The 13,686-nt window shown below is 43.1% G+C and overlaps 1 protein-coding gene across 2 annotated transcripts in view; it reads right to left on the reverse strand.

Annotated features, from left to right (window-relative positions):
* NCAPD3 (non-SMC condensin II complex subunit D3) overlaps positions 1–13,626 on the reverse strand; it is a 44,703-nt gene extending 31,077 nt beyond the window's left edge. For both annotated transcript variants that reach the window (XM_053367377.1, XM_053367376.1), the window contains exons 1-9: positions 13,509–13,626; positions 9,389–9,543; positions 8,110–8,272; positions 6,828–7,003; positions 6,009–6,182; positions 4,903–4,964; positions 4,350–4,437; positions 1,440–1,573; positions 499–571 (exon numbers count right to left, since the gene is read on the reverse strand). In XM_053367377.1, the coding sequence (XP_053223352.1) occupies positions 499–571; positions 1,440–1,573; positions 4,350–4,437; positions 4,903–4,964; positions 6,009–6,182; positions 6,828–7,003; positions 8,110–8,272; positions 9,389–9,543; positions 13,509–13,569 (1,086 nt within the window). In that variant the 5' untranslated portion in view covers positions 13,570–13,626. The remainder of the gene's footprint in view (positions 1–498; positions 572–1,439; positions 1,574–4,349; positions 4,438–4,902; positions 4,965–6,008; positions 6,183–6,827; positions 7,004–8,109; positions 8,273–9,388; positions 9,544–13,508) is intronic.
* Between the last annotated feature and the right edge of the window lie 60 nt (positions 13,627–13,686).

Here is a 13,686-nt window from a genome sequence, read left to right on the forward strand (position 1 = left end):
TGAGATCCCTGGCTTGACAACCAATTAAAGCAAGGGACTGGCCTTAGGCTGCCAGATACAGAGGCCGGGGGAATCCCAAGGAATGCAGTGTGATGTATTGAATGACAGCATAGAGTTGCGTTGCATCATAAAGGCCTGCTGAAACAAATTATGAAATTCAGTTACTGTAAATGTCCTTAACGGATTACTTCAAGATCTGATTCCTGGCTGGTTTGGTTTTAAAAACATTTAGCTCCAACATTACAAAAAACCACATGGTCCTCTATATGTTGCTAAAAACAGCACCAACAAGATGGTCATTCTAAAGTTGGGGAGAGGAAACAGGCAAACCTTGGACTGAATCCAGTCCAAATAAAGTTCTCAGGAGGCCAGTCCATGAAAGCAGCTTGGTCACCAGCTGCTGCCACTACACAGCTGTCTTTAAGAAAACGATGCCTCCTTTTTTCAGAAGTGAGACATGCTATGCAGCTGGACAGGAGAGTAAAGATTATAACCTACCTTGACACAAATATGCTGCAGTAAGATTCGCAGCACAGGGTAGGCAACTTCTTTCAGTTCCTCGATCAGAGAGCTGCACAAAAATGGAAGAGTCAGACACGACATGGCAAGAAGCTCTGGGCACCTGGCCAAGATACACCACTGATCCATCTAGCTCAATACTGTCTACTGTGATGGGCTACCCAGATCTTCCCATCCCATGGAGATCGTGGGTCATGAAGTCCTGACCTTGAGCTTTGGCGCTTTATCTGCCTTAAGAGAAGGAAACCCCATGAAATTATGTGCCCCTGTTTGTACATTTATGGTATTTCTATCCTGCCCTTCCTCCAAAAGTAAGGGCAGCAAATACAAGGTTCTCTCACTATGAAGTTGGTAGGGCAAAAGATATTGAGCATCATGGAGGAGCAGATATCTATACTTGTATCTGCCCCCTAGTAGCAGGCTTGTAAAAGGCCACTTGTCTGGTCACCTGTGGCAAGTAGGAATTTCTTCCGGACAAGAGATCAGTTCAGTGAGCATCCATGTGATTGTAGCAGGTTCCATGTAACATTATTTTACATATTTATATTCTACTTAAAAATACACCCCCAATATACAAGGCACCCAGTAGTCCCCCATCCAGATTGCCAACTAGTTCCATATACCTGCTTAGCTTTAGTAATGCAGCAACATGCTGTTCCCAGATCATAATATATGAAACAACAGCAATTCTTATTTTTACATTTCCGGTCCTCACAGCTCTGGGGAGTTAATAAGTGCATAAAGGCTGCATATGGCTAAATCTGTTCACTTCTTAAGGCTATCTCAAGCATTCAGACCGCGAACCTGAACTACAGAATGCTAAAGCCACCCACAAAGAGTTGACAGTTAAGGATGGTTTAATGCTGTCCTGCTTAGATGCACAAGCACAAACACCAAGCAACAGCCACTTTGAGCTTCACCTGATGAATCCGATGGCTAGGTTCCTAGCGCCAAGAGCCTGAGATGGAATAGTGGCTGATGAGCCACTGGAAGCACCTCTCTCTGGCTGCATGAGGATGACAGCGAGCAGACGGTGGAACACAAGGCGAAGAACCTAGAAAAGCAACAAGAGACAGGTGAGTGAGTGGGTGGGTGCCAGGAAGAGTTATCCATGTCATCAGTTTCCCCGCACCTAACACCACTACTCCCCTTTTACAGCATGTGCATCTTTATGTGAAGAAACTAGAGCCTGTCTCTCTCTCTCACACTACATTATTCCTCTGGTGAGGGAACTTCAGTAGGCTTTAAGCATAGGTCCAGTTAATATTGGATTGCTAAAATAACACTGGGCAACAATTTTTTACTTTTTGAATGTTGTCTAGATTTCTACAACTGATTTAGGGTATTTTTGCACTGCTGAATCAGGAAATGGCATCCGTTTCTCTCCATCAGGTCAGGTTTACTGTAAACTGAATGGTGGGCATTGATAAAGGTAAGTACACGTAAATTGCATGTTGCTTCACCATTTTTCAAACTTCAGGGCTTGAACTTCCATTTCTTGGAACTCCAGGAATGCTCAGCGGCAGGGAGGTCTCTCTTCAGAGTCCAACAGTAGTCAGCCATCATGACTGCATCCCAGCGACCCTGATACTTGGTCTCCATCTCTTTCATGTCCTGATGGAATCTCTCCCCCTGCTCGTCACTCATTGAACCCAGGTTCTCAGGAAACCGGTCCATATGTGAAAATAGGTAGTGCATCTTGATGCTCATGTTGCAGCCCAGGTTTCTGAAAGCAGTCAGCATGTTGTTGACAAGTTCTGCGTAGTTTCTGGCCTTATTGTTGCCAAGAAAGTTCTTCACTACCAGAACAAATGCCTTCCACGCTTCCAGTTCCACTTCGTTCATTGAGTTTCCGAACTCTGGATCTCTGATGAGCTGACAGATCTGAGGACCATCAAAGATGCCAGCTTTCAACTTCTCCATGGTCAATCCTGGAAAAGCCTGGCACAAGTAAGTGAAGCAGTCACCATCCTTGTCCAGAGCCTTGGTGAACTGCTTGATTAAGCCGAGCTTGATGTGCAGCGGTGGGAAGAGTATTCTGCCTCTGTTCACCAGAGGGTCGTTGATGACGTTCCTTTCTTTGCAAGGCACCAATTCCTCCTGCACAGGCCAGTCCTTCTTCGTGTAATGCTGAGCACAGTCCCTACTATCCCACATGCACAGAAAACATGGGTACTTGGTGAAGCCAGACTGTTGTCCCAACAAAAAGTTCACCATCTTCAGGTCAACACAAATAAACCACTTATGCTGATCATAACCAATTTTCTCCAGCACATACTTCACCGCTTCATACTTCTCCTTCAGTGTACTCGAGTGAGCCAGGGGTATAGAGGCAAACTGGTTGCCATTGTGTAGCAGAACACATTTCAGTGATCACTTGCTGCTGTCAATGAACAGCCTCCAATCTTTGGGTTCGTACTGTGGCACTCCAAGCTTGAGCAGAAACTGCGCAATATCTGCACAGTACACCAAGTCCTTCTCTTCTGAGAAAAAACAGAGGTTTTATGACTTCAAACTGATCCCTTTTCAACATAATCACCCAGAACTATCGGACCTGAATACTCCTTGTCATTAAAATAATCATTTCCAAACAAAACAATTATTCGACATGGCATTTTACCCCCACCCACTTCTTCTAAAATGCTCCACACAAGCGTACATGTGAACAAAAACGTAAAAAAGCGACATGTGGCCATAGCTCAAAAACTTGACCTGATTGAGCAAAACCAATGTGATTTTTGGATTCAGCGCATCAGATTCGTCCTAAATCAACTGAAAAAAACGCAGACAACAAATTTGTTGTTGACCAGTGTAATTATTCCCCAACACCCTGTTATGCACACAGGAGTGGAAAAATGGAAAGTCTACCTTTGATCGAAGTGTTGCTGCTGATTGCAATAGAAGGCAGACTACATACTCTATTTTTAGTATGGCAAATTGAAGCTTCTACATCACACATCCTACTCTTCTTACCTGGCCGAATGAATGAGAAGTGTGCATCACATTTATTTACGTGAGCTCCCTTTTAATGCACTGTGCCTTAGTTGAGCAAGCAGCACTCTCAAGTAAATAATAATTTTTAAAAAAAACTATGGAAAGAATGTGTTGTGCAGAAGTCCTCCATTAAAGAAAAACACAAGGGGCAAAGCCTTTTGAAGAAGCAAGTGTATAGAGCCCGCAGAAAATTTGTCTTAGCTCAGTACAAAATGGTGTGAAAATGCCTCCGCAAAACTCGCTCTGCCCTACTTTGTGGTAAAACGGCACACGTCAGTTTTATACAGCAGTGTTAAAGCTCCCTCTAGCAGCCAAACGAAAGAGGGCACACATTCTGCTGCAGGTCCCATTGGTTTGTCTTTATAAATGAGAATAAATTAAAGTCTCTCTCCAGAAGCGAAGCAAGGCTCACTGACTCAGATCAGTTGGTTTCAAGAAAGAAAAATGGCCATATGTGGATCCCTGGTTGCCACAGCACTGTATAGAGAAAGCACTGAGCCTCTGAAGGGGAGGGAAGCATCCAGAACAGGACAGTGGGGGATTGGGAGAACCAAACCTCTATGAATCTCTGCTGGATTTTGCATAGTCCTGTCTACCGGTTTTTTACAAGTCCTTTTAAAAAGGCCCCTAAATATCTGATGCACAAGGTGGTTTGCCATTCTAGCTTGATGAAGACTTCCGAAAAACCCATAAGCTTGCACATCATTTTGAAATATTTTGGTTAGCCTAATAAAGACAAAGTTCTAATGTGGGCTTTGACTAACGGGAGCCTTTGCATATGCTAAGAATTATAGACAGAGAGGAGACACATCAACATGCATGTAAGTCATTTTTACCTTATCTTCTACACCGTGAAGTGGAGAGCACAACAGCCGTAAGCCAAAGCACGCAAGTTCTGGGACATACTTGGCTTGGCTGATAGTCCTGTACCAAAAAAACACACCAAAAAACAAACATTTAAAGCTCACTGCTGGATCCATTTTATGTGCAGGCTAAAAAGTCCTAAACCAAACACTTGTAATTACAATTCCCCAATTCTTGATCACAAATAAGAAATAACATGTGGCTTAACTGTGGCTGGGGTGGGGGAGAGTTTAATATTTAAAAGATCCCCTCACATTCTTTAAAGTACAGTGGTACCTCGGGTTAAGTACTTAATTTGTTCTGGAGGTCTGTTCTTAACCTGAAACTGTTCTTAACCTGAAGCACCACTTTAGCTAATGGGGCCTCCTCCTGCTGCTGCACCGCCGCTGCACGATTTCTGTTCTCATCCTGAAGCAAAGTTCTTAACCTGAGGTAATATTTCTGGGTTAGCGGAGTCTGTAACCTGAAGCGTATGTAACCTGAGGTACCACTGTATGATATTAAGACTTAACAGAAATAACTCACATCCTCTCTGAAGGCTCAAATCCATGCACGCAGGGCTCGAAACTCATCAGCATAACAAAGATCTACAAGAGAAGTCAAAGCTAAGAGTTAATTCAAGTGGTAGGGAGAATAGTCTTGATTAAGCTGCCTTCCGACCCAAGGGTAAGCCTATTCAATCCACTGGAGCCAATAGGAGGCTGGAATTCATATAAAAAAATGGGCAATGGCCGACTGTTGCAGGGCAAGGGAATACAGACTTAACAGGCACAGTCATAAAACAAGGAACATGAGGCCCACAAAGAATATCCTGGCCTTCCTATGCTTTTGCATGCTCCATGTGTCCCATAATTTAAAAGTGCACCAACTGCAGGATCCAGAGCATAGTGAGCAAATAACCACAAATCATTCTAACAGAGGATCATGGAAGGCCAGGCGATTACCTAGAACCCCATGTATCACTTACATTGTAACTATAAATATTTGAGATGACACCCTGAAAAACTGGCTAGAAGATGCCTCTGGGAAGCTCCGAAAGCATGGTATGAAAGCCAGTATCCTCCTCTTGGTTTCTGTCCCTGGCACCTGCTTTTTAGAGGGATAGAGGCTCTGAACACAGAGGTTTCATATAGACATTATTGCCAAGAGTTGGAAATCCCGTGTGGTGTACAGTAGTGGTTAGAGTGCTGGACTATAACCTGGGAAACCACAGTTCAAATCCCCACTAGATATGAAGCTCACTGGGTGACCTTGGGCAAGCCAGATGCTCAGGTTAAACTACCTCACAGGGTTCTTTTAATGATAAGATGGAGAGGGGAGAACAATGTACACCACCTTGAGACTTGGTAGCCATTTGTTGAGCCTCTGAAACCGGGGGCCTTCTTGGGGGAAAAGATGGTATAAGAATGTATTAAACCAATAGATTTATCCTCTGCAAATTTGATTAATCTTTTTGAAAAGCCAGCCAAGCCAGCAACTAACACCTTGCAGCAGATGGATCTGTATCTGGTTAACCAAACTTGGTGCTCGCCATATGTTCTGGGAGTTGTAGTCCAAAACATCTGTGGGGCACCAGGGTAGAGAAGGCAGATTCTACACAATGTTGTTTTGATCCCAACAGTTCCAGTCACCTGAACACACGTCTGCACACACTGTGACCTCTCTTTCAGGGAAAACTTAGAGAGAAGCCTCAGGAGGTTCTTCAAGAGAAGGAAGAGGGCCTCCCGGATCTGAAGCAGCTCCTGTGCAGAAAAGTAAATCTCCTCTTCCTGGTCGTCGTCGTCTTCTTCAAAGTTCTCATCTATCTAGAATGGCAAGAAATGGGACAAGGATTTGAAAGAGCAAGGATGCTCCACTGGCAGCCTGCAAATCCACTCCCAATAAATCTGAACTAGCCCACATCAAATTTGAACACACACCAAAAGGACTGACCACTAGGCAGAGCAAAAAAAACAAAAAAAACAAAAAAACAGAAGTCCGAGAGGTGAAGGAGACAAATGTACCTGTAAGCCACCCAAAGAACTGTAGCACGTTTGGGAGCAAATCATCTAGGGAACCATAAGATTCCTTCCATAGAAGACATGCTTAGCTGAAAAGGCTTGCACATTTAGACAAACCAGAAGGAAACTGGCTTCCAAAAGTTGTAGAAAATGAGGGATCGCACATTCGAGCATTACTTTTCTCTGAGTTTTTGTATGCATTTGTGTTTGCTATAATGGTGAAGCCTTAACTGATGCGTGGTGACCATTTTATTACAGTTGCTGACAGTCAACAAGGGTGTCTGTTTGTGTAGAAAGACACACTTCACACTTTCAGACTTGTCTCTGGAGCTTGGAGTAACGTTCAACAATAAAGAATGGCTACCTCTGGCTAGATGAATCACTTCTCCTTGGAGGTGGGAAGGGTTTTTTTATAGAATTTCGGTAACGCATGGGTAATTTTCTTCTTACCATTGTGTTTTCCTCCCTCAGTGGCTTTCCCCTCTTCTTCCGATCACCCTTACAGCTTTTAAGATTGTCTTTTTTCCTTTTCCTGGACATGTCTGAGTCAGGGGGCCAGCATTTAGACAGAGTCTGGAGGCATTTTTCAAACATCACTGGATGGAACACCCGGTTAACTATACTACCTGTCCAAAAAGGAAAGGTGGACAAAAAGCCTGCACTTTAAGGAAACAGCATTTCTATACCGGCACATCAACCATCACCATAAGAAGCATAGAACTAAGCAAGGCAAAAAGGGGAAGGAGCATTTTGCAGCTCTAACACAGCATGTTGGCTAACTTATCAGAAGCAGAAAATCCAAATATGACCCTACCCTATGAATGAAAGTATACTAATCCCCACCGCCCCACTAAATATTAGATAGACACCATCTTCTGTCTTTTCAGTAGTCACTGAATACATTCCTCTTTCAAGAAGCCTTTTAAGTAGAGATTTTTCCAGGTCTGTATCTGCACTGGAATTGCTTCTAGGTGTTTTATCGCTTGTGTGCTTGCTACCCTTGGAAGGAAGGGTAGGATTATAAAGGATTATAAAGTTAGTAAATGATAATAATGAAAACAAAATGGATGACTTGCTGTCTTTTAGCAGGATCCCCAAAGCTCTGAGTTAAGACAGACCCCCTCACACTGCCTAACAGTGGGGCAGGCCCAGATTAAAACCCTCAATGGGAAGCACCCATTTCAAATCTTCATTTGGCCGCGAACTTATTGGACTTTGGTTATAAGCAACCTTTGCACCTTCATCCCCGGCTTCACTGGCCGGCCTCCTCCCTACACTCCAGGTGCTTCCATCATTGGTGCCTTGGCCAGCTGACACCATCACTTCCTTCAAGACAGCAGTGATCTCCTTCATGAGTCACTCCCAGCATTGCAGCTAAACCAATAAACACAGAGCCTGTCCTCCACTCTGCCATTTTAACAATTTTTGACAGCTTATGACAGCCTTGCAAGTAACTTCACAACTATTACTAACCAACAATTTTATTTTTATTTTGATGGCCTACTTGCCCCATGTATACCCAGCTCAATTGTCTTTGGTCCATTAAGGGTGGAAAATCTGATTGCCTGGAATTAATTCTCTGTCACCACAGGCAGCCAGGAGATTGCTTATTTACTGGCCTGATTTAGCATAGCCTCATTGATACCCATCAAGCTTATATCCAGTTACAAACATGCAGGGTGACTGTGCAAAGGACTGGCAAAAGTGTTATCCAAGCATCTCTCCTACTTACCTGGAATTTCAACCAATAAGAAGTATAATCCAGCAGCATGAAGAGCATACAACCGCTGATGAAAATTGGCCTTTTTACTCTGGGACTCTTGGACAAAGTGATACAAAACAGCGACAAAGGCATTGTGGCAGATATTGTTCTCCACAAACAGGGTCCAGGCACTCTGAAACAAAAGGAAAAAAATCTGACAAGAAGAAACACAACACCTGCCATATCACGACATCAAATATCCACATGGGAGCCCACTGCATGTTCTGAGTTTCAAGGGAGAAAGCGTTACTGGTTCAACTTTCCCAGATGCACAATTGGTTCAGAGCAGGGGTTGCCATGCTTTTGACCTTCAAGGAAGGTTTTCCACACCTCCTGGGCTACTGAGGAACTCCTGCATGCCACAGAAGATTCTGGGACATGACAGTGCATGCTGAGCTCACCGGCTAGGCCCATCAGGCCTCATCATTGTGCCATGATGCTTGAGAGCATGTCCTAGAAAACTCCCAATACTTGTCTGTGTCTGCACATTCCCAGAGAGCAACCATAGTGGCAGTGGTTTGCAGGCTCTATCTCAGATAATCCCAGTCATTAGTCTTCTCATCAAGGAAACCCATTAACCTTCCTAAGATTTCCAGAGTTCTCCAGAAATTGGTTAAAAAACACTGGCTTGAAATAATCACCACCTACACCAGGCGAGGAGCCCATGGCCCTCCAAATGTGGACGGACTACAACTCCCATCATCATCCCTCACCATTGGCAATCTAGTTAGGGCTGATGGGAGTTGAAGTCTTGCAAAATCTCTCTCCCACACCTGATGGAATGGCTATAATCCTTGGGGATTACATAGGGCATGTTACAGATGACAATCACATGGAAGTCTGGGATTCTATGCAATTAGGAATGCTTGAAAGTTGCAGTTCTAGATAATTAGGAGTGCTGGTTTAACTCTGCTAATTCCCAAGGGCTTAGGTGTAGCACAACTCTGAATAAGGATCAGGCTGTACATGGTCAAGCAACAGGCTTCAGGGAGGCAAGAACTGTTATCTATCCTGCCAGAGCTCTAACTGTCAATCTTCTGCAACCTATCCCCAACCTGGTGCCCACCAAACCATTTGGACTACAATTCCCATCATTCCTGACAATCGGCCATGCTGACTGGGGCAGTTGGGAGTTGTAGTCCAAAACATCTGAAGGGCACCAAATTGGGAAATGCTGGATTAAAATCTCCACCAGTGAATTAGAACAAAACAAGCCAATCTTTGCTAACATCACAAACATGCTTCTTACTTCCGTGGTTTCGTGGTCATCTGCAGCGAAGGGGTAGAGAGCCGTGTAGAGTTGGGAAAAGGCATCCAAACCATTGCCCGTTATCACAGCCTCTAGTTCAGAATCCAAAGGCTCAGTCTCTGTGAAATCTAGCTCCCAGGTTGTGTCAACCCAGGCTGGGGAGGAAAAAGGTTTATTAAAATGTATAAAGATGTTTTCAGACCAAAAAGCTTTCCCTCAATTACAAAATGCAGTGACCATCTTACAACATAATAAAATGAAATCACATTACTTCACTTGAGTCCAAGGAAGCTTTGGGGGAAGCCCTGACAGTTTGAACAGTGTAAAACTAAGCAAGGCAGATAGCCCAAAACAGCATGCAAACTCTAACACAGCTGAACACAGACATAAAATATGACAACCTCCTGAAGATTTAGATTTTTTTTAAAGACACTTTATTTTAAAATGGAGACAAAAGACAAACAACATCAAAGATACTGGTACAAAAAGAAAAAAGAAAGATTAGAATGGGCAAAAGGGTGGAGAAGAAAATAGAAAATAATACCCTATATTAATTCATGCAATGCATTTTTTATAGTCACAATGAAAGGCATCAAGAAATAAGTTTTTAAAATGATTTCCCTTCTGAGGAGGAAAAAACCCCCAAACAACTGACTTGCTGGGAGGTTCAGGAATAAAACATCAAGCATTACTATGTCATTATCTTTTTATTTGAGGTGGTGAACAGGGGGTTGAAGCATAAATTAGAACCTTTTATTAAAACTACCGTAATTATGGCACATCAGCTTCTGCAGTTCCAGGGCAAACATCGAAACATGTTTCATTAAAAAAATTGCCAGTGCTGGGGCACAATAATCCTCACGCTTTTTAAGATTTCAATTCATTCATCATTATTACAAGGATAGGAGCCAATGGCCAGTTTTGGTTCAGTTTCCCTTCACTATTTTAGGGCCTGTTGAAGCCACCTGCATTTAAAAGAGTGCGTAACGTGGCACCCTATGTGATGCTTCCACCCCAAATGTTAAAATATTGTAGTTTAATTTCAGGATATAGCTCAACTTGCATTTCATTCAGTGATGGCTTCAATAGAGCAAGGATTGCTCCTTTGAGAGCTATTTGCCATATTAGCATCACCTAATTGCACTGATTATTGTTTCACAGTGAGAACTGTGAGCCTACAGAGGATCCAAAAGTCCCTGACAAGATCAGGGGATTTTGATTTACAGAAACAGAAATGAGGTCCTTATGCTTGTTGGGTGGTTGTCAAGACATCTGCACAGAAACAACGACTCATCAACACTTCACTGCAATTGAAACAGGTCAAATCACACCAAAAATTCCTTAATCAGAGCAGAGGTAGAGTTCTGCAGTTCACATATCTCTTGCTGTTAACAGAGCACAGGCAATTCCACGCTTCTGTTATGGAATAGATTGCCTAGGGAGCATTAAAATTTTCTCCCTTTGAGATTTAATGAAAGCTACACTGTAGAAGCAAACAATTATTGTCTAGATTAGAACAAGATACTTGCTTTCTTGCTTTATTTGGAATTCCCATTTTATACTTAGCAGTAATCACACAAGACTTTTAAAAGAAATTTAGAGGATTTTTTCTTTGTCTTCAGGCAACTGTATTCTCAGTGGCTTACATGCAATCAAAACAAGCAAACAATCAGACCCTAGGCCAACCCCAACCTCTCTCACCACCAAAGGAACACAAGTGAACAACACAAGCAACGCTGACACCAAACTCTACATACATTAAACATAATAGAAACACCGCCACCCGACCCCACCCCCATCCATCTTCCCTCTCTCCACCCCCCTTTCTTTTTTCTTTCTTTTTTCTTCTCCCCCTAATGCCTCAACAAATGAAACGGATTTGTAAAAATGTTACATGGAAGAAGAAGAAAAAAAAATACGAGGCACTACACTTCTGTAAAACAAGAAAATCCTTAATAAAAAATATTAAAAAAAACAAAAAACAAGACAGTTCCTGCCCACAAACTTACGATCAAAAAGAGATGACACAAAAGGAAAAAGGGATGGGGAGGGAAAAGGAGGAAGCAAACAATAGCTCTTTTAATGACCACTTAGAATGACAACATTTCTATTTACTGCTGGATTTGCAGGCAGTGTTCAGAGGGCCTGATAGAAATGGCAACTGAACTAGAATTACATGTACTGTAACCTAAAATATCCTTTGTCATGGGACTTTGACCTGCTACGTCTTCATCCAGGAATGAGTTTGCATGCCATACGATAGGGTACTTTCCACTGCTGATCACTAAAACCTCTTCTGTATGCCTCTGCATTTTCAGAAATGCATACTGCTTTAGTAGCTGTGCATCAATATCTAATTGCACTCTAATAAAGAGTTTTTTACATGGTTAATGGTTCCAAGCATTTTATACAAACAGACACTGTCAGTGACACCAGTATCTGTATGTAATTGTTATACTCATCTACATCTTGATAAAGTGTATATTCAGTGAAGGTGTGATGTTGCATTTTACCAGTAAAGATCAAATACGCATCAATTCTTAAACCTTTTGAGGGAGATCCAGGATTGGTGGTGGTTTATGTATAACGGTCACTAATTGTCTGTGAAGGTTTGAATTATCATCATCATCATCACCATCATCATCATGATTTATTACCCACCCTTCATCCTAAGGTCTCAGGGCAAGTTACTGAAGATACAAGCACACACAAAACTCCCTGAGTATATGAATACATTTTTGTGTACACCCCCCCCAATGATGTGATTTTGGTGGGGGTAGGTTGTATGCACAAGGCCCCCTCCAATTCCTGGATTCAGCACAGATTCAATTCCTGAAACAGCAAGGCTAGCTTTAAGTATGGGCCATTAAGGTAACAAAGGAAGAGGCTCAGGTAGGTAGCAGTGTTGGTCTGAGGCAGTTGATAGATTGATTGATTGATAGATAGAGAGAGTCCAGTAGCACCTTAGAGACCAACTAAGTTTGTTCTTGGTATAAGCTTTTGTGTGCATGCACACTTCTTCAGATACACTGAAACAGAAGTCATCAGATCCTTATACAGTATATAGTGGGAAAGTGGGGTGGGGTTTATCTCAGGATGGGTGATTGACTCAATGGGTATGGTAAACCTGTTGGCTAATTGCAGTTTAGGAGCGCTGCAGAGAGCTTGCTGGGGAGACCATGCAATACAAGGAACTCAAAAATAACTTTAACAAGGTTTTAATAACAAAACAAAAACTCCTTTTACACTAAAGATGACAACGACAAACATGACCCAACTACCAACCCATCTGCCAGGGTAATGGGAGAGCTAGGTGCTGCCCCTTATATACTGTGTTGGTGCTGCCCCTTATATACTACACTGCCGACACAGCTTGATTAACACAACTCAGCAGCACCTGCTATGTTTCACAGCTGTAAGACTGGGTCTCGTTATTTGCCCTGGCCCTGGCCCTTAAAGACATACACAACTTGTGAAACAATAATGAACCTTCAAATTTTAAAGTGACCATTCAACAAAACCGTGCCAGACACCAAATGGGTGGATGGCCCTCCATCAACTCACAGGTAGCTAGAAAGACAAAAGCCAGAGTTGAAAGTTGAGTTATGTGCACTAGAAGCTGGCAGGCTGGGCGGCTAGGAGACAGCTATGCCGGATTTCTACTGGAATCCAAGGTTGTGACGGACAGTTTGACAGCAGATTCTCCCCCTCTGCCACAGTGCACATATGTGTGTGTCTGTGCATATAAAAAGGACCCAGAAGTCCTGCCTCTCACCCTTTGTATGTATATATTTATTATTTAAAAGAAACCATTAAAAAAAGAGTCCAAGCAGCTTACAAAAATACATGAAACCAGAGAGTAAAAACCACATAAAACAAGTTAACAATAGGTATAGATTAACCATTGTAAAAATATGTGCTCTTAATTGGCTGCATAGGCGCGGCAGAGTAGAAAGGTTTTCTGCCGGCGTTAAAAAAGTTAAACCGTGTTGTAGGGCGAGGTTTGATGGATCCATTATATATGTTTACTGTATATAGAAAGGACCCAGGAGTCCTGCCGCTCTCCCAATGAAGGACTCGATGTCGCTATCCCAACCCCGCCCGAAGCCGCCGCACTCACCCTGGCTAACATCACGGAGGCCCCACCGCCCCAGAGCGCAGAGCAGCCTCTCCGCCGCCATCGCTTCTGCCGCTTCCGTCGAAGCGACTCCAGCCTAAATCCCCGCCGCTGCCTTCGAACCGTCCAATCACCGCCTGCCTTCCCCGTTAGCCAATCACCGCCGCCCCGAAGCGCGAGG

This window comes from Podarcis raffonei, chromosome 15 (assembly GCF_027172205.1).
Source record: "Podarcis raffonei isolate rPodRaf1 chromosome 15, rPodRaf1.pri, whole genome shotgun sequence".
Classification (NCBI taxonomy): Eukaryota; Metazoa; Chordata; class Lepidosauria; order Squamata; family Lacertidae; genus Podarcis; species Podarcis raffonei.